This window comes from Microcebus murinus, chromosome 25 (assembly GCF_040939455.1).
Source record: "Microcebus murinus isolate Inina chromosome 25, M.murinus_Inina_mat1.0, whole genome shotgun sequence".
Lineage (NCBI taxonomy): Eukaryota > Metazoa > Chordata > Mammalia > Primates > Cheirogaleidae > Microcebus > Microcebus murinus.
Window position 1 is genome coordinate 22,845,688 of NC_134128.1, and position 24,991 is coordinate 22,870,678.

The window sequence follows — 24,991 nt, forward strand, 5'->3', positions numbered from 1 at the left end:
CTGACACCCTGAAATACCTACTCCTCTCTTGGAGACAGCACTCATTTATGACAGCAAGCAAAAATGGGTAAGGCGTTTCACACACTGTTTCTCGGAAGGAAGGAATGTTAGAAAAAAGAATACTATTTACTGTCTAGAATACATTTTTATATATTTAAAAGCCTTTTTCTACACTCGATTTATTCCACAACCACTTTTAAATATCTACTATGTCCCAGATTCATTATAAACTCCATGAGGGCTTTCTCTTGTGGTATCCTTGGTGCTAAACTGCTATTTTAGACGTTGACAATACAAAAATGAATTAGCCTACCCATAAGGCGGCTACCAAAACAAACACACGTTACTAAACATAAGGCAATATATAAGTGTTACATAAATGCGTGCATGAAGTGCTACGGCAGTAAAGAAAAGCAGACAGACTTAGGAAAGTTGAAAAGACTTTATGAAGAGTTGAGCCTTGAAAGATTAGGCAGGGGTCCTCAAACTACGGCCCGCCGAGGACATTTATCCAGCCCGCCGCCGGGTGTTTTTGCCACCGCTGCCTGTCCTGCTTAGCAGCCCACTCATCCCGGGCCCACGGTGCGCATGCGTGGAACGTGCACTGCACCCTCCAACAGCCCTCCAACGGTCTGAGGGACAGTGAACTGGCCCCCTGTTTAAAAAGTTTGAGGACCCCTGGATTAGTGGGATTCAGTAAGGCAGAAGAAACAACATGTGCAAAAATACAGAGGTATAACAACGCACCGGTGTGGCAGAAAAGTGGAGTTTCGTGTTCACTGATGGGGAGATGACAGGAGACAAGGCTGGAAAAGGGAACTGGAGCCACAGACTGTTACAAAGGTCCTTAAAAAAAATGCTAAAAAAAAAAAAAACCTGGGCTGGTCCGATGGTAGTGGGTTATCAGAACTTATTCACATTAGTGTCACTAAAGTTGGTATTCAACCCCCCACTGCTAAATTTGACTGGCTTAAAAAAAAAAAAAAAAGCCTGGACGTTACTGTGCAGGCAATTCTGGGCATCACCCAGTTTTTAAGCAGGCTCATTACATAATCCAATTCACACTTTAAAACAGTGACTCTGGAGGTATGCTGGAGGATGGACAGACGTGGAGATTGTCAGGAAAACAAGTCGGTAAGCCACTGGAACAGCCCAGGTGAGAGTTGGCAAAGACCTGAGAGCAGCGAAAATCGGGCAGAGAGGGCAGGCGAACAACAAGGCTTTCCAGACAAGACTGGAAGAGCAAGATAAAAGAGAAAGAGCAGCAAAGATAACTGACATTCCTAGCAGAACATTAAGAAAGACGATAATGTCATTAACCGTGTTAGGGTTTTGTTTTAATTAGCTTTTCCTGTAGTAAGTGGGAGGCCTAAAATTTTAGTTTGGAAAATAATTTTTGTTTTGATTTTCAGTTACCTGTGGAATACTAGGTTAAGTTCCAGGGGTACTTTGAAATATGAGACTGGTCTTTAAAAGGCACGCACAGGGACAACAGTTGAAGATAAGAGATTTGAGACACTTAGGTGATAAATTTCTAGGAGTAGGTAACTTCATAACCAGAAGAGCAAAGACATAATCCAAATTCAGTTTCCAAATGAAATCAGCCTAGGAAGGATAGAGGGATATGATAAATAGACAAAAGATGATGGCAACAAATCCGAAATTAGAATTCTAATACCAGTAGTTGGTGTCCACACATGCTCACAAATCACGTAACACATCAAATGATCAACACACTAATGAGTATGGCTGCATGCTCCATAACCATGAAACAGGTGAGAAAAAGGCAAGACAGCCAGGTAGCAAATCACAATGTCATGAACAACTACATGGGAAGTTAGAAAAGGCCAGACCACAAACCCTAAAAGCCTGCACAAAAGAAATGGACACCCCAACCAGGAAAACAGCGAGACCCCAGAAATAGCTTTCTCCAGTCAGCTTTCTGTGTAGATCCCACCCCTCTAGACTATGCTTTTGCTCCAGAAAATCACAAGGGCTGTGGGATAGATTCATATTCATTATTATTTAGCTATCCTATCCAAAGGGAGATACAGACCAAAATAAGCGGAAAAAAAAGAAGAAAGAAAAGGTAGAATTGGATTTAGAACACCAATTAAGTAACCTATTATTCTGGACTCAAATATTCCAGTCCATTGTGAACCCATGTGTCCCAATTATGTTTAAAATAACAGGGAAACTGAAGACCGCAATGCAAGAGAAAATGTCATTGGTAATTGGGTTGGAGGAGAGAGGAAAGAAAAGAATATGAAGCTACCAGGCTCCTCAACTTCCAGTTTGTACTGACTCCAACACTGCTCTGCAGTTCTAAACTTTTGTGCATTTCAAAATACTTTTATACCTTTTTTTTTTTTTATCGAATTACAAGAGACAACGCAGCAACAACGCCAGCCAAGCTGATACCTGGACCTACTTCTGTTTCCAGTGGCTACCCATATAAGCAAGTTACCTTAACCAGATTGAATCTGCCCAAATTGAATCTGCTGAAAATGGGTTTTTATTTTCATGGGCTCATACCAGAGATCTTTTTTCATTCTGTCTCCGCTTATTTTAGCACAGTGTCAGGCAATGGCAGGCACCTGAATGGATCTCAACAGATCCTACCGTCCTTCCTTCCAGAAGGCTTTTTATAAACCTATATACTTCCATGAGAAAAATCACTGACTTCATTAGGCCTCAATTTCCCCCACCTGTAAAACCAGAGTGATGCCCGTTGCTCGCAGATCGAAGTGCTTTGTAAACCTCAGACTGCAATATAAAATGTAAACGGTAATTGCTTTTAGGCCTGGCAAACAACAGCGACTCCCATTTTGCCCCTGCAGGAACTGCAGACACCAAGAGTTTACGAGACGAGCACCTACTAAGGTCAGGTAAGGAACCCAACGCCCACCCAACCTCTTCCACCACCCATACGGCTTGCTCGGATCTCCAGGTACCCTACAAAAGTTCCAGGCCTTCCCACACCACCTCAGTCTCCTTATGTTCAGGTGAGACAGAGGGAGGCTGCAAAGGAAAGCGGGGCAAGGGGCGGCATAAAATGACTCGCCCAAGGTCAAACGTCGGAGCGGGCAGGAGAGCCCGGCTCGCCCGCCACGGAGGCCGCGTCCCCCGGGCATCCTGCTACAGCCCCCGGGCAACGACGAGCCGCCCGTCCCGGGCCTCGGGGAGCGGCGCGGGGCCGCGCCCGGCTCGAGCTCGGCGGGCACCCCGGCCTGCCCGCGCACCCCGCCGCGCCCCGCACCTGCCCGCGGCCGGCCGGCCCCACCCCCACGCTCGGCCCGGCGCCCAGCGGCCCCACGCCCGCGCCGGGACCCCGCGCAGGACCCCGGAAGGCTGGGTTTCCCACGCGGCGGCGCCCCGCCCGCGCTCCCTGCCACGTCTGCGGCCTCACGCACTATGGCGCTCCGCACCGGGGCCCCCGCCGCCGCCGGGCCCGCGCCGCCGGCCGCCCAGCCCAGCGTCCCCCGGCAGCCAGCTCCTCCTCGCCCGGACCGCGAGCCCGAGACGGCCGCCGACTTCCTCCGCGAGCTCCGCCCCGCCGGAGGCCCGGGAAGCGCCCGCCGCCGGAACGGACGGACGGACGGCGCAGCCAGTCGGGACGCACGCCCGGAGGGGGCGTGCTGACGGACGGCCCCCGCGACCAATAGGAATGCGCTGTCGGAGGGGGCGCGGCCACTTCTACCGAGCCACGCCCCACCTGCGCTTCCTTTCGGGCCGAGGTGGCAAGGGGAAAGTTTCCCAGAGTTCCTCCGAGCTGCCTGGGTGCCCGCGGGGCCGCGGCGGCCGCGGGGCGGGGTCGGGGAGGTCGCGGGCTGGGTGAGGGGAGCACCGGCTGACGGGTGGCCGGGTGAGGGGGGCGAAGACTGGGGGCCGCGGGCCGGGTGAGGAGAGAACTGGGTGAGGCAGGCAGGCCCGGGGCGGCCGCGGGCCGGGTGAGGAGAGAGCTGGGTGAGGGGCGGCCGCCGGTCGTGTGAGGAGAGAGCTGGGTGAGGCGGGCAGGCCCAGGGCGGCCGCGGGCCGGTGAGGAGAGAGCTGGGTGAGGGGCGGCCGCGGGCGGGTGAGGAGGGGACCCGGTGAGGGGCGGCCGCGGGCCGGTGAGGAGAGAACTGGGCCCGGGGCGGCCGCGGGCGGGTGAGGAGGGGACCCGGTGAGGGGCGGCCGCGGGCCGGTGAGGAGAGAACCGGGTGAGGCGGGCGGGCACGCCGCGCGGCCTCCGGAGCCACCTGTTCCAGGCGTAACGCGGGGCGAGGCCCGGCGCGCCCCGCCAGGCCCCTCCGGCCCACCTCAGGGCCGGGCGGTGGAACGGCGCACCCCACCGTGTTGTTTTCAGCCCCAACCGCGCCGGTGCCGGGGCAGCTGGGGAAGCGGGCGCGCCCCTCCCGGAGCCGTGGGCTCGGCGTAGACGCCCGGGCGCCCCTGGGAAGGCGCCCCTGCACCGCGCTCGCCACCGACCGCCCAGTCCCCTGAGGAGTCGCCTCCCCACGCTGGAGCCCCGGGCGCCCGGGGCAGGGTCACGTGCGGGAAGCGGAAGCCGGGCTCGCTCTGGGCTGCTTCCAGCCGGACCGCCGGGGTCCCTCCCACCCGCTGCCAGCCTGGCCTCGGTGCCGGCCCCGCCCGGCGACCCGCGGCGCCTCTGCAGGCTGGTGCAGGAGGGCCGGCTGCGCGCCCTGCAGGAGGAGCTGCGGGCGGCCGGTGGCTGCCCGGAGATGGCCGGGGACACCCTGCTGCACTGCGCCGCCCGCCACGGGCGCCGGGACATCTTGGCCTACCTGGTTGAGGCCTGGGGCGTGGACGTGGAGGCAGCCAACCGAGACTACAAGCGGCCTCTGCACGAGGCCGCCTCCATGGGCCACCGGGACTGCGTGCGCTACCTGCTGGGCCGAGGGGCGGTTGTCGACTGCCTGAAGAAGGCCGACTGGTAGGTGGCGGGGTCCAGAAAGACGACACCTTGCCTCCCCGGTCCCTGCAGGGTCCCTGCAGAGTCGTAGGCTCCACAACCGGTTTTTCACCCCAGGCCTGCTCCGTGGCAAGGTCGCCCTGCCTTCCCCTGTGGCGCAGGTGACCTTCGTTGTGCTTTGTTTCTGCTCTTGTGTGTGAATTGGTCCAGAAGTTTCCATCTGTGTAGAATATAATCAAGCAGAATGTAGTCAAAACAATGGATTGTGTGTACTATATATAGCCCCAGGATGCAACGTTCTGGGGACTTGTAGCTAAACTCCTACTGCACCAATTGCATTGTTTTAATTGGCATTGCCTCAATCAGTAGCGTTACTCAGATTTCATGAGTTACACGTGCATTTGTGCGTGCAGAGCACTACGAGTATTTTGTCATCCAGGTGTAGCCTTGCATAGCAACCACCGCAATCAAGATGCTTTACTTCATCATCACAAGAACCAGTTACAGCTGAAGTGTCCTAGTGAATCACGGCTCACTGCAGCCTCCAACTCCTGGGCTTAGGTGATCCTCCCGCCTCAGCTTCCCAAGTAGCTGGGACTACAGGTGTGCACCACCACACCTGGCTAATTTTTTATTTTTTGGGGATGAGGTCTTGCTATGTTGCTCAGGCTGGTCTCCATCTTCTGGCCTCAATCCTATTATAGGTGTGAGCTGGGATTATAGGTGTGAGCCACCATGCCTAGCCTTGGCACTGTGTCAGGTTCCTTAGAGGTTGTGAACCTCTTAAGGCTCAGGAACATACTGAAGTACATCTTCCGCTCTTGGTCGGGGGTATAGACCTGGTAGTTTTGAAGGTTGTCTATGGTTTTTATTGCTGTGCTCTAGTTCACTGCCACCTGTGAAGTGGTTCATAATCAGCATGGCCTCCTAGGAACCCTATTCCTGGGGGGTGCACATTCATCACAATCGTTTTCCCCTTGTTATTTCTCCCAGGGTCCTCACAGCAGGCAGGGAAGTTGCCAGTCAAAGCTCCGACTTTTCCACATGTTCATAATGGCAAAATAAAAAAAATAAAAAAAAAAAAAAACTCCGGCTTCCCAGACCCCTGTATCTTCTAGGTTTTCCATCTGGGCCAAAGATACGCATTTTCAGAAAACCTAGCCCCTCACTTTTCATGTCCTAGCTGCTTCCATCTGACAGCTTGTCCTGGTTGGCCTTAGGACTCCTCTGATGATGGCCTGCACGAGGAAGAACCTCGAGGTGATCCAGGACCTCGTGGAACATGGCGCCAGTCCTCTCTTGAAGAACAAAGATGGCTGGAACAGTTTCCACATTGCCAGTCGAGAAGGCGACCCTCTGATCCTCCAGTATTTGCTCACTGTTTGCCCAGATGTCTGGAAGACAGAGAGCAAGATTAGAAGAACTCCTCTGCACACTGCAGGTACAGTCTACATCTCTGCCTGCGTGCAGGTGCACATGTGCAGCCTGCCCCACCCAGCACTGCCCAAATCTCATCTTGTTCAAGTCACCCGCAGAGGAGCAGAGAATTTTGGGAAACAGAGGTCACGAAATAAGAGTTTTAGGGGCCCTTTGCCATAGTTATTTTATGAAGCTAATGTAACTTGGCTACCATGCTCTTCTGGTATTAGTTCACTTTTCATGTCTGTCTTATTCTCCCTAGTTAGTTAGCTCGTAAACTGGTTCTGATCCTTATAAAGTTCCTTGGGCAAGGAAACTAGTCTCTCTCATTGGCAAAATAATGATGGTAATGATGCCCATGTCACAGGGTTGTTTTAGGGTTTAAGGAGCATGATATGATATATGTAAATCCCTCAGACAATGCTTGGCACATAGTGAGCACAAAGTGGTTGCTGCTGTTTATCATTTCCACATTGTCATTACATAGAGGCAGGAGGAAAAGAGACTATTATTTTCTCATGTCTTTAGTAATACCTACTGCAGTGCTATACATTTAAACAGATCCTTATAATTAAATAATCTGGGCCCAAGTATATTTGACTTATGTAGTGATAATGTCAAATATAAATTTTGGGGTACAGTTTGCATTATTTGGAGTAGTGATCTTTAACTCTGAATTGTCTATTTATGGATTATTTTAAATTAGATCAAGAAATTTAAAAATAAGTTTTAGCCTTCTGGTAACACATTGGATTAGGATACGGGACTTTTAGTTTCTGTAAAAATCAAGACCTGTGATATCAGATAGTCTAGGAAATATACATGCAATCATTCTCTAGCTATGGTTGACAGTTAAGGACCAAGGAAACCTTTTTAAAACTTGGCAAGTAAGTAGAAAAAAATTTCTCTGTTTTGTGAATTATTTGACCAGCTTCCTGAAGAAACAAATAGTACCCCATTATTCACCCAAAATAGTGGAGGACAGATAGTCAAAATCTTTGTTATTGAGTATAGTTACTTTTAGTAGGAGAATTAAATTAGGAGCACACCTTGCTGCTAATTCACACATAGGTTGAGTGGACTCACTTCCACTATAGCTTTCAGCACATCGTTATCCACCTTGGTCTCAGGTCACCCATGTGGCTCATTTTCAAGATTAAAATCACCAGAACAGAACTCAAACCATCAATGTACTGTATGTTCATTAGCCATGTCCTTCCCAAACACTTTGTTGATATTTTGAGCTATCTGCACTGCATTGGTTCCACAATGGAACTCATATTAAAAAATAACTCGAATTTTTGATTTATCCATGGTTTCCCAAAAACAGCTTGAAAAAAAATTTTGAAAGATAATCACAAGTCCAACTGTGTGTTTGCAAGACTGAGGATGTACCATCACAATAAAAGTTTTCTAAATTTCTTGATCTGTGTACTAAAAAGCTCTAATTCTCAACTCTTTTCTCCTAGCAATGCATGGGCACTTAGAGGCAGTAAAGGTGCTCCTTAAGAGGTAAGAACAGCACAGAAAATGGGAGAAAATATTTGATATTTGTGACAATTATTAATCATAATAATTGAGTTAATATCAGTGTATATAAAGAGCTCAGACACACTGTTAAAGAAACTAAACTGTCAAAAGAAAAATGAGACCAGAAACAGTGGCCAGCCTGAGTGAGACCCCATCTCTATTATAAATAGAAATGAATTGGCCAACTAATATATATAGAAAAAATGAGCCAGGCATGGTGGCACTTGCCTGTAAGTCACAGCTACTTGGGAGGCTAAGGCAGGAGGATCGCTTGAGCCCAGGAGTTTGAGGTTGTTGTAAGCTAGGCTGATGCCACGGCACTCACTCTAGCCTGGGCAACAAAGCGAGACTTTGTCTCAAAAAAGAAAAAGTTTAGCCAAGCATGGTGGCACACGCCTGTAGTCCTATCTACTGGGGAGGCGGAGGAAGGAGGATAACTTGAGCCCAGGGGTTCAAGGTTGTAATGAACTCTGATTGTGCCACTGCACTCCAGCCTGGGCACAGAGCGAGACCCTGTCTCTTAAATATATATATATGTAAATATATAACACAAAAATAGCTAGCCAAATGCATGGGAAAAACATGCTTTTAATGGCAAAATTATCCACTTATTTATTCAACAAATATTTATACCTTCATTCAGTGTCTCACATAAACTAAGCCCTGCCCCATATGCAGGGGCTGCAACAGAAACAAAGACAGATGTGCTTGCTGCCCTCCTGGAACTCTCAGACTGGCAGGGAAGACAGGTTGTGAACAAATCCTGTTGGTTTGATGAGCATTGCAGGATCCCTATGGGAGTACATAATAAATAGTCTTTCCTTCGTTCATTCAAGAAACGTTTTTGTTTTTTTTTTGAGACAGAGTCTTGCTTTGTTGCCTAGGCTAGAGTGAGTGCTGTGGCGTCAGCCTAGCTCACAGCAACCTCAATCTCCTGGGCTCAAGCGATCCTTCTGTCTCAGCCTCCCAAGTAGCTGGGACTACAGGCATGCGCCACCATGCCCGGCTAATTTTTTCTATATATATATTAGTTGGCCAATTAGTTTCTTTCTATTTATAGTAGAGACAGGGTCTCGCTCTTGCTCAGGCTGGTTTCGAACTCCCGACCTCGAGCGATCCGCCCGCCTCGGCCTCCCAGAGAGCTAGGATTACAGGCATGAGCCACCGCGCCCGGCCTCAAGAAACGTTTTTTGAGCACTTCCTGTGTGTTAGGTTCTGGGTGATAAACACAGTCCTTTCTGTAATGGAGCCTATGGGCTGGTGTGAGAGACAACTATAGACGAATAATCCCACAAGTAAATACCATATAATTACACAAAGTGTGGCAGTACCACAGAGGAAAAGTACAAGATGCTATGGGAACAAAGGTCCTCCTGTAGATGGGGGTGATGAGGAAAGCCCCTGGGGAGGTCCCATTTACGGTGCAACTGAGAGCAAGCTGGGGAAGAGTGGGCAGTGCTGCTCCAGCAGAGGCACAGCAGTGCAAGGGCAGGAAAGGGCTCAGCAGCCGGGGCCCTGGGAAGAGCAAGGCCAGCCTGGGCAGGAGACCTAGAGAGGGAAGCAGGTGCCATGTTCTTCTGGCCCTTGGAGGTCATGCTGATATTGGAGGTTTTGTCCTTAGTGCAGGGTAGGGGGCAGTGTTAAGGCTTCATCCACTTGGAGCATGGAAAGAGGATGGTGGTTGCTGTGCAGAACGGCTCGGCAAGGCAGGAGTTGAGATGAGAAGCAGGTCGGGAGGCCATTGCCAATTGACTGGGTCTTAAGGGATGGAAGTGGAGTGGAGAGGAGGAGATAGATGTCTTAAATATTTTGGCTGTAAAATTGAGAGGTGGGGGATCAGTTGGGCATAAAGAATAAAGGGAAGGTGGTGGCAAGGCTGACTTCAGGGCTTCTGGCATGATAAGCTGACGAGAGGAAGGTGCCATCAAAGGGATGGAGACAGTTAAAGGAGCAGTGAGTTTGCCAAGGAGGATCATTGTGCTCTGTGAGCACTCCAGACTATCCTGGGTCATGTGTCCAGCTTACAGTCTACTTGCAAGTCATCAGGTGTCACCTGTCTCTTGGGTTTGAGGTGGTGAATTTTCTCAACTCTCTCACTTGGGGTTTTGGCTCTAGGTGCCAATATGATCCGGACTGCAAAGACAACTGTGGCGTTACCCCCTTTATGGACGCGATTCAGTGTGGTCACATAGACATAGCCAGGCTGCTCCTTGAAAAACACGAGGTATAAAATGGTTTTGTTTGATTCCTTTGACTCCTTCTACACATTTTAGATGATAGGATAAGCAGAGCACATTGTTATTTAGATCGTGGGTTCAGATCCCAGTTCTGCCAACCTCCCCCTGTGACCTCTTTAAGCATCCGTGTTCCTATCTGTAAAACACAGACAAATTTCATTTTAGAAGGTTCCCACCAGAATTAAATAATGCACATAAAGCAGTTAGCAAAGTAAGTATTCAACTGTCTCTGCTGACTGCTTTTGGCACTATAGCCTGGAGCACTGAGCCTTAACCATTTTTTTTTTTTTTGGTTAGAGAATCGTTTAAGAATCAGACAAAAGCTACCTCAGAGTTTTGCCAAAATGTCAGTAGGTGCCTGGACCCAGGTTTCTCTGCTTCTCATCTTTGCTCCTCTCTCCTCTGTCCATCAGGTTTGCCTTTCAGCCGAGGACAGGCTAGGCGCCCAGGCCCTGCACAGGGCAGCAGTCACAGGGCAGGATGAAGCCATCCGATTCTTGGTCTCTGAACTTGGTGTTGATGTAGATGTGAGAGCAACCTCAACCCACCTCACAGCGCTTCATTATGCAGCGAAGGTTTGTTTTTCTCATGATAGTGTCCCTGCTTCCCCAGGCTTGCCTTACTTGCTGGTGGATACCTCCATAGCCCTGGGTTCTTTGGATCTGTTTCTGTGGAATAAATTGCCCACGATATACTCCTGAAATATTCATGATTCTGAAGCCCTTTATCTCTTTAAATAGAAACCTGGCATTATTTTGTTTCTAGGCAAAAACTGAAAAAAATCTTTTACTCCGTACAGTGCCTGGGCTTTATGCCTCCTCTTTCCCCAAGTTTTTGTTTTCAGTAATAATGCTATTTGAAGTCATAAATATTGTTGAAATTCCTGGGTCTCTCTTTTGTACTGGATTTCAGAAGTTAATATCTTTTTAACTGGGATGAAGGAATTGCATTTACCAGGCTCTCTAAAGTATAAAATATTGAAGATAAGTAAAAATTTTTCAATAGTCACCATTTTAAATGTAGGAGTCTTTTGTGTATTATCTTTTTTTTTTTTTTTTTTTTGAGACAGAGTCTCAAAAAAGTCTCGCTTTCTTGCCTAGGCTAGAGTGAGTGCTGTGGCGTCAGCCTAGCTCACAGCAATCTCAAACTCCTGGGCTCAAGCGATCCTCCTGCCTCAGCCTCCGGAGTAGCTGGGACTACAGGCACGAGCCACCATGCCCGGCTGATTTTTATATTATATATATTAGTTGGCCAATTAATTTCTTTCTATTTTTATGGTAGAGACGGGGTCTTGCTCAGGCTGGTTTTGAACTCCTGACCTTGAGCAATCCGCCCGCCTCGGCCTCCCAGAGTGCTAGGATTACAGGCGTGAGCCACCGCGCCCGGCCTTGTGTATTATCTTTAACATTTTTATGAGAGACTATAATCTAGTTTATCTTTGCCCTAAAAATTTTAGCAAAGAGTATATTTGCTTGGGAAGTTTTGGAATTATAGATTCTGTATAAATTACAAAATTCATACTGCTTATACTAATGGGAACCCAAATGCATTGGGTCAATAATTTTGCCCACAGAATCAATCATCTATAATCTAATCATTAAATGTCACCAGAATATTTATTTAGTGATTTATACTAGAATTTGAGAGTAACATAATGTCTTCCTTTAGATAGGAAATTTCAGTTTTAGCAGTTGATTGTTTTCGAAAAAGCACCCAATATGCATTAGAGTTTGTTTAAGAGTATCCTTTTATCTTCATCACAGTGATAATGAATTTATTTCAACACTCAGGAAGGACATATAAGCACAATTCAAACTCTCTTATCATTGGGTGCTGACATTAGTTCTAAAGATGAAAGAAATCGATCAGGTATGACTTATTTCTACATATGCCTTGAAAATAATAAATTAAACATAAATAATACATATACTTTTATACTTATAACATTGGTTTTAACATTATTCTTCTAATAGCTCAGCAACTTTTCCTTAAAATAACTTTTCCTCTGTTTGCAAAGCCGTAGAACTATTGCTATTACCATGACCATGATGTTGACTGCTACTCATTATTGCTGTTGTAGCTACTGTTGTTATTTTAAACCATAACAATGTATGTGTCATAAAAGCACTTTCTAATTCATATGACACCTGCTATCCAGGTATTATATAGATTTTTCAGAGGTCATCTGTCTTTGGGGTATATTTAGAAACTATGTTCACTATAATTGTTTAAATTTAGGGCTCAGAAATATATTCTCAGAGCTGATTCAGAATAAACCCTCTAAGGAGGGTTAGCCATTTTTCAAGGGTTCGGTGGGATCTTTAACATGTTTCAAAGACTGGCAGTTAACTAACTACTCACTCTAGGTCTGGAAAGGGCAGCCACCAAGCCCAGGAAGGGACACAGACTCTCCCAAGGCAGGGCAGCAGACCACCGATGCTCTTAGACTCTCAGTGATAATTTCTACACCCAGAATGGGAAGCTTAGTCAACAGTTTTTCTTTTTGTCACATCATTCTTATTCATGGTGATATTTTTACTTACAAAATAAATTCAACAGAACTTTAAGAAAGTTTTCTGTACTATTTAAAATGTGTTTCTATAGCACTGAGGAGTGAGTATAAGGAGGGTGTCTCCTATTTCTCATTAACTTTCTCTGTTGGTTTAGACAAGTTTCTTAAATCTTCCCTAGTAGTATTGTTATCTTTAATACTATTTCAACCCAGTCAGATTAAAAAGAAATATTTTGACCCAGTATAAGCAAAGTCATAGGGATTGATTATGGCCGTATAATATCTGTATTATTGAAAGAATCAATATTTTTATTGGGCACAGTCAGCTCCTGAGGTCAGTATTGCTCCAGGGATCACACACAGAGTCTGTATTTTTTGTCACCCCTCAGCCCTGCACCTGGCCTGTGCAGGTCAGCATGTGGCCTGTGCCGAGTTTCTTCTGCAGTCAGGCCTGAAGGATTCTGAAGATTTGACGGGCAGCCTGGCTCAGCAGCTCATAGGGGAAGCAGCTCCGGCCACAACGAGAGGACATATGGACATTTCTGAAAGGAAGCAGTAACGTGCATGGTAATTTACATCCCGCTTCTTAAATCATGCACAGATTCAGTAAAACCGGTCCATAGCCACTTTCCATCTCCTACTCCCCCCTGCCCTCCTCCTGCACACCCTACCCCTGCCAAGGATTTCCTAATGCTCAGGAAGCTGGGTTCCTCGCCCCTAACTAGCACACTGTGGCATCCTGAGCACAGTCATAATCTTTCCACAATCCATATTTCACTTCTTCTACCCTTAAAGTGGAATTAGATGCTTTTGAATTGCTCAGGATCAGGAGTTCAAAACCAGTCTGAGCAAGAGCGAGACTCCATCTCTACTATAAATAGAAAGAAATTAATTGGCCAACTAATAATATATATAAAAAAATTAGCCAGGCAGGGTGGCACATGCCTGTAGTCCCAGCTACTCAGGAGGCTGAGGCAGGAGGATCGATTGGGCCCAGGAGTTTGAGGTTGCTGTGAGCTAGGCTGACACCACGGGACTTTAGCCCAGGCAACAAAAGTGAGACTCTGTCTCAAAAAAAAAAAAGATGCTTATGAGATCAATCTTTGGAATCCTTAGATTAGATGCATGAATATAATATTGTCTGTATACTTTTATAAATATATCAAATGTCTTATACTGTATGGTAAGGCAATGATAACATTAAAAATGTAACATAAATTGCTATTAGTCTGAGCCATAAAACATAATTGGCCTGTTACTTTCTTCCTTCATAGGCTTCTACTTGGTCATTACAACAAACCAACTTTTGGTTTCATAACCAGGAAGGAAAAGCTTATAACCTGTTTACACATTTACAGGAAATTAATGAAAACTTTTATATATTCTAAGTGTTGCTAGTTAAGCTGTAAGGTTTTAATCTTAAGGGTTTTTGTTTGTTTTAGGAGATAAGTTCTGTATTGGCTCTCTTTCATTCTTACCTACAAAATTTAAAGATATTTCCAAAACTTTTCTATCAGCCTGAGTTGAAGAATGGGGTTTTTGTTCTTAAAACCTACAGGTTACATTTCCTATACTGTCCCATTCATCCACCAAAGCCTCTGACTCTTAAGGAATGAAGCATTCAACATTACAACTTTAAAAATTATTGTAGCCTCTTAAACAGATCAGTGATAGGATGAGTCCTCAGGCATTTGTACTCTTTTTTTGTGGCTTTTTTCCTTTTCTTTTTCTTTTTTTTTTGAGACAGAGTCTCGCTTTGTTGCCCAGGCTAGAGTGAGTGCTGTGGCGTCAGCCTAGCTCACAGCAACCTCAAACTCCTGGGCTCGAGTGATCCTTCTGCCTCAGCCTCCCGGGTAGCTGGGACTACAGGCATGCGCCACCATGCCCGGCTAATTTTTTATATATATATCAGTTGGCCAATTAATTTATTTCTATTTATAGTAGAGACGGGGTCTCGCTCTTGCTCAGGCTGGTTTTGAACTCCTGACCTTGAGCAATCCGCCCGCCTCGGCCTCCCAAGAGCTAGGATTACAGGCGTGAGCCACAGCGCCCGGCCTCTTTTTCTTTTTTGATCATTTTCTCTGATTTGCTAAGAGTAATTATTAATCCAAATCTGTCTTTTGAAAAATTGTATGCATCAATCACGAGCAAGATTTAGGCCAAGCGAGGTGGCTCATGAGCAAGATTTAGGCCAGGCACGGTGGCTCACCCCTGTAATCCTAGCACTCTGGGAGGCCGAGGCAGGCAGATTGCTCGAGGTTAGGAGTTTGAAACCAGCCTGAGCAAGAGTGAGACCCCATTTCTACTATAAATAGAAAGAAATTAATTGGTCAATATATATAGAAAAAATTAGCTGGGCATAGTGGTACATGCCTGTAGTCCCAGCTACTCGAGAGGCTGAGGCAGGAGGATCGCTTGAGCCCAGGAGTTTGAGGTTGCTGTGAGCTAGGCTGACACCTCGGCACTCATTCTAGCCTGGGCAACAAATCTTTTTTTTGAGACAGTGTTTCACTTTAATCCTCTTGTTATTGTGACCCAGCAAGTACTTATTACCCACCTACCTTATTCTCAGAGCGTTGTGCTCAGCCTAGTAAGGAGCAAGAATTTCCAGTTCCTCTTAATTATTCCCAGACACTGGCAGATTCCTATCCCTAACCACCAAATAAACGGTTCTGGTAGGAGCACCATCACATAATCTCTCTGTCTGCACTGATTTGAAATGTGATTACCATTTTCCTGTTGCTTCAGAGACACCTATCATCGATGCCCTTGGGTCTGAAGATGATCCTGTTGTGTGGATATTTCACACGAGCCAGCGGGGCCCTCTCCCTCCTCAGCACACACACATGGCGGCTTCTTGTTTGCTGCCGGTACATGCGCAGTCAGTTCCCATTTGTAGCTTTGCTTCTGCCCTTACAAACCAGACAATGATTATGGCATATCCTGTTACACTTTTGTTTCCCAGGAGTTCTAGATTCCGTACACCTTTTGAACGTAAGCCTTGGCTACCAGATGGTGCTGCTGAAACTACTCAACATCCACAGTGGGCAATGATTATAATAACAACATTAACTGTGACAGAATAGCAATAATATAACAATATATTTCTGGAGCAGTAATATATTAAGAATGCTAATGGCAATGATGTAATAATATTTTTCCATCATTCCTAATTACAGTTACTTTCCTCACTTCCTTTGAGTCTATACCTAAAAGTCACCACCTTGGTGAGGCCTGCCCAGGCCTCCCTATCTAAAATTTCATTGTTATCTTCAACATTTGATATCTTCTCTCCTTAGTTTATCGTTTTCTCCTTAGCATTTGCCACTTGCTATACTGTATAGTTTGAGTTATTTATCCTGCTCATTGTCTTTCTCCCCAAACTGCTATGCAAGCTCCTTGGACAGGAATTTTTGCCTTCTTTGTTCACTTACTGTATCTGCAGGACCTAGAACAATCCCTGGCACATGTACATTTTGAAAGGATTATCTGGTGAATGAATGGATGCCAGTAACAATTTATGACCCTTGAACATTCACTATATGCTGGACACTGTGGTAAGCACCTTACCTACATTGTCTCATTTTTGTCCTCTGACCCTTGCACTCTGCAGCTCTTCTAGTTATTACTCCATTTCTCTTATACACTTCTTCCAAGAATAATCTGCTTGATACTCTCAGCTCATAGGGTACCACTCCCCGCCTGCAGCCTGGCTTCTCACTGCCACTCTGCAGAGAATTCAGTCAGGTTGCCAGTGACTTCCTAATTGCCAGATCAGGCAGTGTGTTTTTAGCCATTATGTTACTGACCTTTCAGTTCACTTACTGATCATTCCCACCTTCTTCTGGACTCTTGCCACCTGTGCTGACATGCTTGTAGGTTTTTCTTTTATGACTTTTCCTTCTGTCTATCCTTCATTTGCTCCTCTGCTAGAGCCTGCCCAAGCTTCTGTCTCCAGCTCACTCTTCCTTAGTCTGTGCTTGCTCCTGAAGCATTCTCATCTGTCCTCTGGTTTCACCTTCACCCTAACTTCGGCACTGCTCAGATCTCTCTCTACACCTGTTTTCCGCTGTCTGCTGTCCATTTTTGCATGGGTGTCCTCCAGCTGTCTCACACTGGGTTTATGCAGAGCCCAGCCTTCCCCGTAGCCCACTTAAACACAGGCTTGTGTTCTTGCCTTAGTTGTGACACCACAGTTCACCTGCCATCAAGCTGGAAACTCGGAGGTCACTGGTGACAGCTCCCTCCATGGGAAGCCCTGTGGAGGCAGTTCTATAATCTGTCTGTTCCAGTCTGCCCCTTCTGTGACTCCCTGTTCAGGTTCTCACATTCTCACCCCAGACCACAAAAGCAGGAGCCTCCTGATTATTCGTGTTCCTCAAATCCAGTCCCCTCGAATCACAGCTTCCAGAGAGCTCTCGCCAATTTGACCAAGAGTGTTTACTGCCCACAGAGGCTCAACCTGCCTCCCTTCCAGGGCACGTGCTACAGTTTCAGCAGGGTTTCCGATGCCTCGACCAAGACCCACTTTCACAAGAGCTGTCAGCTGATTCCAGAAGTGCACCTGCTCCAGGGCCAGTGTGTGTTATTAGCTCAATCAGGGCAAGAAGTCACTGGAAAGAGATGAAAACAGGTAAAAATTGCACTGACTTGAAAATAGCTAGGATCTATCATATATTACAAAAAATTAATTTATACAAGAAATTATTTACAAAACAAAATGGAAAAAGAATTACAAGGTGGAAAAGAAATGGCAAAACTCAGGCTGTAGAAAAAAGAGAATATTGCAGCAAGAGCACGGGTGTGGGAAAAGGAAGAGTGGGCGCTGAGTTTTAACCTTACCAGCAGATGGCAGACAAGAGAAACGTCACTTTGATTCTCCTGATTTGTTTATTTTGAGACAGTCTCACACTGTTGCCCAGGCTAGAGTGCCGTGGGGTCAGCCTAGCTCACAGCAACCTCAAACTCCTGGGCTCAAGCGAGGATCCTCCTGCCTCAGCCTTCCAAGTAGCTGGGACTACAGGCATGCGCCACCATGCCTGGCTAATTTTTTCTATATATATTAGTTGTCCAATTAATTTCTTTCTATTTATAGTAGAGACGGGGTCTCACTCTTGCTCAGGCTGGTCTCGAACTCCTGACCTTGAGCAATCTTGCTTCGGCCTCCCAGAGGGCTAGGATTACAGGTGTGAGCCACCGTGCCTGGCCGCCTCTTGAAAGTTTTGAGCAGAGGAGTGATTAAACCTGACCTGGATTTTAGGAGGATCATTCTGAATGTGGGGCAAAAGCAAAAAACCCAGGTAGGAGGCCATTGCAATTCGCCCTGTGAGACATGGTGGGACCTGGACCAGGATGACAGGGTAAAGGGAGCTCCCTGGAGGGACTTCGGTGAAGTGGTGAGCTAAGTCTAATCAGAGCAGGTGCCAGAAAGAATGGAACAGCAGGAACTGGAGCTAGAAACTGAAGCCGTGGAGAGGGATGTGGATTGATTATTTTTTTTTAATGGAGTAGATAAGAGTTTATAGATTGAATGCTGAGAGAATGACCCAACAGAAAGGGGAAGTGATGGGGAGGAAACTGTTGATTGGGGTGACGACCGAGAGTAGGAAAGAGGGAAGAGGGTCCAGTGTTTCTTAAGCTGCATATCCATAGGACAAACCGAGAGTCTTGTGAAAAGTGCAGACTCTGCATTTCCAGTAAGTTCCTGGGGAATCCCACAGCTGCTGCTCCACAGACCACACTGAGTGGCTTCCAGTGCATGAGGGGTAAAGCTGGTGTTGCCTGGATAGTTCCGCCCCAGTCTCAACCTAGAAAGCTGAACAGAAGGGTGCAGGGAGAAGAGGAGGAGTCTTCCAGTTGCTCCAGCTTTTCTCTGTGAAATAGGAAAGACCAGCTGAGAGTAAAGGAAAGGTTTGGAGATTTGAGGAGTTAAGGAAGCAAAGGCCTGGGCAGTGGCTCAAGCTCACCCCAGAAGTTTGTGGGACACAGGTGTGGTGGCTGAGCCCATAGGTCTGGGGTGGAGTCTAGGAATTTGCATCTCTTTTTCTTTTTTTAATGGTTTTATTGAGGTATACAAAAACCTGCACATGCTCATTGCAGCTGAGTTTGGACATAAGTGCACACCCATGAAACCCTCACCACAGTCAGGCAGTAAACTCATCCCTCACCTCCAGAAGTTTCTTCATGCCCCTTTGGGCTTTTTGTTTGATTTGTAGTATGAACCTTTAACATGAGATCTACCCCCTTGGCCAGGCGTGGTGGCTCACCCCTGTAATCCTAGCACTCTGGGAGGCCAAGGTGGGTGGATCGCTCAAGGTCAGGAGTTCAAAACCAGCCTGAGCAAGAGCCAGACCCCGTCTCTACTAAAAATAGAAAGAAATTAATTGACCAACTAAAAATATATATAGAATAAATTAGCCGGGCATGGTGGCTCATACCTGTAGTCCCAGCTACTCGGGAGGCTGAGGCAGGAGGATTGCTTGAGCCCAGGAGTGTGAGGTTGCTGTGAGCTAGGCTGACGCCATGGCACTCACTCTAGCCTGGGCAACAAAGTGAGACTCTATCTCACAAAAAGAGATCTACCCTCTTAACCAGCGTTCAAGCGCATAACACAGTCTTGTACTGTAGGCACTCTGTGCGTACCTGTCTCTGGGGCTGAAACCTCTCGCACAACCTCTGAAACCTCTGTAACTTTACCACCACCACCCCCTCAGCAGCAGCTCCCCACCTGTCCCTCTGGGATTCGAGTATCTCCCCAGTTTGCAGGGAAGCCCATGCGCTGAGAGCCAGAGGCAGGACTTCAAGGCTGCATGGGAGTCAGCTGAGGTTCCCTGTCTACTTTCTCCACCACAGTGAGCCGTTTCAGTAAGTAGAAAGTTTGATTTCATCAAGATGGGCGATTCCCAGACAAAAAGAGCAAAAGGATCATTTAGCACAATGTCTAGTATTTGGTGTGTGCTCAAAAGGCATAGGTAGTTATCTGGGGCCGGCCCCACCATCCTCCCTCCCCTGGAGACTGCACACTGTGCAGGTGAAGAGCCAGGCCCTGTGGCCGGCAGACCTGCATCTAGCTGTGGGACCCTGACCTAGTTCCTTAACATCTCCAAGTTTTAGAGTCTTCATCTATGAAATGAGGTAGGTGATAATAACTCTTGTTCACAGAGATGCTGGGAGCTTTAAATAAGGCACTGCATCTGAGCCACTTAGCACGGTGTCTGGCATGTAGCAGGCAATAAATGTCAGCGAACCTCAAAGACCAGAAAGATAGAAAGCATTTAATAAAAATTAGCTCTGGGTATAATCTCTGCTCATCCAAGCACAGCAAAATGTCATACATCTTCCAGATTCACAATAAGAATTAATTTCTTCTCATCTGTTCTTGCTTTGCACTTTGTAGCAATTATCACATGGTTTGCCTTATGTTAGACCTTATATACAAATAAATATATGGTAGTCAAGACCACTAAACCTTGGGGGTCATTTTTAATGAGTTTTTATTCTAAAAGTAGTACTTGTTCATGATGAAAAATAATACAAACAGTACTAATAAAAACCAGATAGATATTCCAAATAGGATCATACATGCCCTTGCAACTTTTTTTTTCTTTTTTTATTGAAACAGAGTCTTGCTCTGTCGCCCTGGGTAGAGTACAGTGACATCATTGTAGCTCACAGCAACCTCAAACTCTTGGGCTCAAACAATCCTCCTGCCTCAGCCTCCCGAGTAGCTGGGACCACAAGTGCACACCAACACACCTGACTAATTTTTTCTATTAGTAGAAATGGGGTCTCACTCTTGCTTACGCTGGTCTGGAACTCCTGAACTCAGGCAGTCCTCCCGCCTCAGCCTCCCAGAGTGCTAGGATTACAGGCACGAGCCTCTGGGCCAAGCTCTTGCAACATTTTTAACTTAACAGTGCATGTTAGAAATTGTTTCTCATTAGTTCTTATAGGTCTGCCTCACTCTTTTTAACATGGCTAAGTATTATGTTCTAACATCCCGTCCTTCCAATGTACTATAATTTATCTAAGCTGATTCCTATTTATAGACATTTTTGGATGCTTCCAGTGTTTATTTAAGTTACGGTTGTAAACAGTGGTGCAGTACGCACATATCTTTGTGTCCTTCTGTGATGAGAAGATAAACCCCTAGAAGCAGAGTAAAGGATCTATGCATTTTTTTATGTTACTGTCTCGGTTACAGTGCAGGTAGCAGAGAATAGCATGCATTCCAGCTAGCTTAAGTAGGAGATTTGTTATAAGCCTCCCTACTTGGGAGGCTGAGGCAGGAAGATCTCTTGGAGCCCAGGAGCTTGAGGTTGCAGTGAGCTGTGATGATGCCACTGCACTCTGGCCTTGATAACAGACCCAGACCTTATCTCAAAAAAAAAACAAAAACAGACTCCAATGCTTTTTCTAACCTCAGCTCTGTGTAGATGTTTCCATCCCATTTGCCCGAGCAAGTCACATGGCCATGCCCAGAATCAGTGTGTGTGGGGAGGGTACACCCAGAGGCCTGGACACAGGCCATCGATTGAGGTCATTAATGAAAGTATTTAATAAAAATTAGTTCTGGGCATAATCTTTGCTCATCTAAGCACAGCAAAATGTCTTGCATTATCTTTTGACCATTGTTTTGTTGATTTGTAGGAGTCCTTTTTTATATTGAGTTAATTAGCTCTACACATAATTTCACATAGTGACAGTCAAATTTTTGGTATCCATTTATAAGTGGAAAAACAGACAACAGTATAGCAGAAATAATCCTCTCTATATCTCCTTTTTTAAAAACTCTTGAATAGATATGGACATACAGCAAGGCTGCCTAAAATGATGGGAGTTAAATGGCACAGATTCTTTGGATGTGGTATGGTATTTCTATTTTTATTATAATGTGTGTTAACTTTAAAGCAACTCTGAGTTCTAGAGCTTTCATCTGTGCCAGCCAACCATATACATATTATTTTTCCCAATGTTACTGAAAATCCACAATCAACTAAGATGGAAATGAATATAAAAGACCTAGAAACAAAGTCCGACTTGTCGATCATCCTGCCCCTTGGGTGCATAGCTCTGGGTCTACCATATCCTTCCCCCTCTTCCAGCTGATACAGACTTAGAGAATTCAACTTTGCAAGTTAGTATTAAATTAAGGCTGGGCTCAGTGGCTCACACCTGTAATCCCAGCACTTTGGGAGGCCAAGACAGGAGGATCACTTGAGGCCAGGAATTAAAGGTTACCGTGAGCTATGATTGCACCACTGACTGTACTCCAGCCTAGGTGACAAACCAATATCCTGTCTTTAAAAAATAAAAATGTTAGATTGAAACAAAAATCAGAGTTCTGCAGGTAAAGAAAAACATACTCCAAAAGGCAAAAGAAAAATTTATCTTCCCCATTCGAGTGGCTACCATATTTTCTCAAAATCCCCCACTTCCCTAACCTTATATACACAGAAACACCCACACAGACACAGGTGGAAGGATCAATACAAATACTTCACACTTCATTATTCCTTCTTTGAGCTTCCATAGCACTCTGTTCATACCACCTTTGTGGCCCACGATGTTCAGGCTGTAAATTCTGCTGCTGTGACTAAGGCCCAAAACAACAGTGGCATAAACCAGAGTACATTTTCTCTCTCGCATGAGGATGGGGCACACCCAGCACGGGTCAGTTCAGCAGACTCTGGGTGCCAGGACCCCGCTCCCCACCTTTTTAGGTATTTATGTTTTGTTAGAGACAGTGTTTCACCCTGTTGTCTGACAGCCTCGGTAACTCACGGGGCTTCTCCCCAGGGTCTCTGCACATGGGCTGGTGTGAGCTGAGAGAGCTCCGAGTGCCAGGCAAGGCCTAGCTTTGAAAGCCACACAGGGTCACTTCCCTACATCCTTTTGTCAAGGCAGCCAAAAGCGTCTCCCCCAAGTTCAAGGGGAGGGAGATAGAGATGGGGCATCCTGGCAACGTTCTGGAAGAACATGGGAACGGGAAATAACATGAGAACACATTTTGAGCACGACTGCCACGTTTCTCTTGCCTAAATTACTGAGATGGCCTCGCCACTGGCCTTGCTACTTCCACTTTTGTACTTCCCCTCACACGATTCTCACAGAGCAGCCTGGAAAAGGGCTTAACAGGTTAGATATGTCCTCCTGGCTCAGACTCCCTCACGTGGGATGGAATCAGGCCCTACCAGCCCCAGGCCCAGGGGCATCCCAGCGCTACTGCGCCTCCCTCCCTGCAGACACCCTCCCTCTGGCTGCTCCCAGGCACTGCCTCCTTTCAGTTCCTCAAACAAAACACCCAATTTCCTCCCACCTCAGTGCCTTCCTGGAAATTTCTTTTCTCGGTTTCTCCTGTGGTTGACTCTTGTTTGTCCTTTGGTTCCTAGCCTGAATGTCACTCCCCCGATCCCAACCTAAAAGTGCTTCCTGAAATCCTGTCCCTGTGACAACATGGATGAAGCTGGAGGATGGTATTCACATGAAGTGGGCTGGCCACAGGAAGACATACTGCGTGATCTCACTCACATGTGGAAATTTTAAAAAGTCAAACCCACAGAAGCAGGGAGGGAGGTTGCCAGGGGCTTGGGGCAGGAGGCATGTGTAGATGTTGGTCAGAGGACATGAACTTTCAGATACCCGAGATGAGTAGGTCCCAGAGCTCTCCTGCACTGCATAGAACCTGTAGTTAACGTGGTATTGTATACTTTAATTTGCTTGGCCAGGCGTGGTGATTCACGCCTGTAATCCCAGCACTCTCGGAGGCCAAGGCAGGCGGATCGCTCGAGGTCAAGAGTTCGAGACCAGCCTGAGCAAGAGTGAGACCCTGTCTCTACTAAAAATAGAAATTAATTGGCCAACTAGAAATATATAGAAAAAATTAGCCAGGCATGGTGGCACATGCCTATAGTTCCAGCTACTCGGGAGGCTGTGGCAGTAGGATTGCTTGAGCCCAGGAGTTGGAGGCTACAGTGACCTATGATGGCGCCATTGCACTCCAGCCTGGATGACAGCAAGAACCTGTCTCCAAAAATAAATATATAAATAAATAAGTCAATTTGTATAAACTTTAAAGCTTCCTAAAAAATATAAAAGGATCTCATTTTTGTCAGATGCTTCTCTCCCAGCTAGACTTGCTTCCCTTCTCCTTGGTCTGAGGTGAGTGTGACCGCCCATCAGCCCCACCGTGGGAATGCCAGGGCAGGCTGGCAGGGATTTGGCGCCACTGGCTTGGGATAGCTTTTGGATAGTCATTTTACCTCACTGTTCTCTGAGCTCCTCGGGGGCCAGGCAGGAAAGGGACTATTCTTCATACAGAACCTCAGAGCCCCTTCTCCCCCACCAGGTAGCTCAGGTGCAGGCACTGCAAACACGTCACTCCTCTTCCGACACTAATTATAAAAATAGAAGCAGGGACCTGGGTCATTATAAGAGCAAAACTGAGGTGTTAAAGTTCCTCGTAGGTAATAAGTGTTTTATTCTTTTGTGAGAAAATGTGTCTTATGTTAAGAAATTAAATGGTTGATATATTTAGAAAATCAAGAAAGCATACTAAATGCTTATAAGACATTAAAAATATACAGATGGCTAAAAATTGAAATTCAAGTAATTAAGTTTAATATGAATAAAGAGGAACTGTGGAAACTTAAAAAAAAAAACAGCTTCATTGAGATGTAATCACATACCATACAGTCCACCCATTCAGAGTGCACAAGTCAGTGCTCTTTAGCATATTCAGATACATGCAAACGTTCACCGCCAGGTCAATTTTAGAACATCTTCAGCACCTCAAAAAGAACACCCGCACCCCTAGTTATCACATCCTCTACCACGCCCTTCGCCACTCCCCAGCCACTAACTTATTTTTTGTTTCTATAGATTTGCCTATTCTGGGCATTTCCTATAGATGGAATCATATCACATGTGGTCTTTTGAGCCCAGCTGATTTAATTTAGTACAAAGTTTTCAAGGACCACCCATGTCATAGCAGGTCAGACGGACCACATTTTGTTTATCCACCCTCCAGTCAGTGGACATTTGTGTTGTTTCCATCTTTAGGTTATTACGATTAACTCTCCTGTAAACATCCTTTCACAAGTTTTTGTGTGGACATATGATTTCATTTCGTTTGGAATGAAATATACACACATATATATGTGTATAGACATAGGAGTGGAATTGCCGGGTCCTGTGGCAACTCTGTATAGAAGTAACTGCAGTGTATTAGTCTAACCATTTGAGGACCTCAGGGACATCTCCCTCTTAATTCAGTTCTCCATTGTACATGTTCACAGGACAGTGAAGGAAATGCCTTCAATGCATTTCTGCCCTGGGAGTCATCGTTATGTCAATTCAAGGGGTAAATATCATGAGTAA

General features: G+C 46.3%; 2 protein-coding genes across 3 annotated transcripts in view; one reads left to right on the forward strand and one right to left on the reverse strand.

Annotated features, from left to right (window-relative positions):
* Positions 1 to 3,547, reverse strand: part of FBH1 (F-box DNA helicase 1) — a 38,608-nt gene extending 35,061 nt beyond the window's left edge. The window contains exon 1 of one of the 2 annotated variants that reach the window (XM_012741246.2): positions 3,414 to 3,547. Coding sequence is in view for 1 of the 2 variants with exons in the window: in XM_012741244.3 (XP_012596698.2) it covers position 3,414 (1 nt within the window). In the remaining variant the exon portion in view is untranslated. The remainder of the gene's footprint in view (positions 1 to 3,413) is intronic. The other variant, XM_012741244.3, reaches the window with a different exon arrangement.
* On the forward strand, positions 3,415 to 24,273 carry ANKRD16 (ankyrin repeat domain 16). The gene is made up of 10 exons (XM_075997589.1): positions 3,415 to 3,610; positions 3,666 to 3,834; positions 4,349 to 4,936; positions 6,136 to 6,356; positions 7,804 to 7,846; positions 9,980 to 10,088; positions 10,515 to 10,676; positions 11,892 to 11,970; positions 13,003 to 13,180; positions 23,005 to 24,273. The coding sequence occupies exons 1-9, from the start codon at positions 3,415 to 3,417 to the stop codon at positions 13,170 to 13,172; spliced, it is 1,737 nt and encodes a 578-aa protein (XP_075853704.1). The 3' UTR covers positions 13,173 to 13,180; positions 23,005 to 24,273.
* Positions 24,274 to 24,991: the final 718 nt, after the last annotated feature.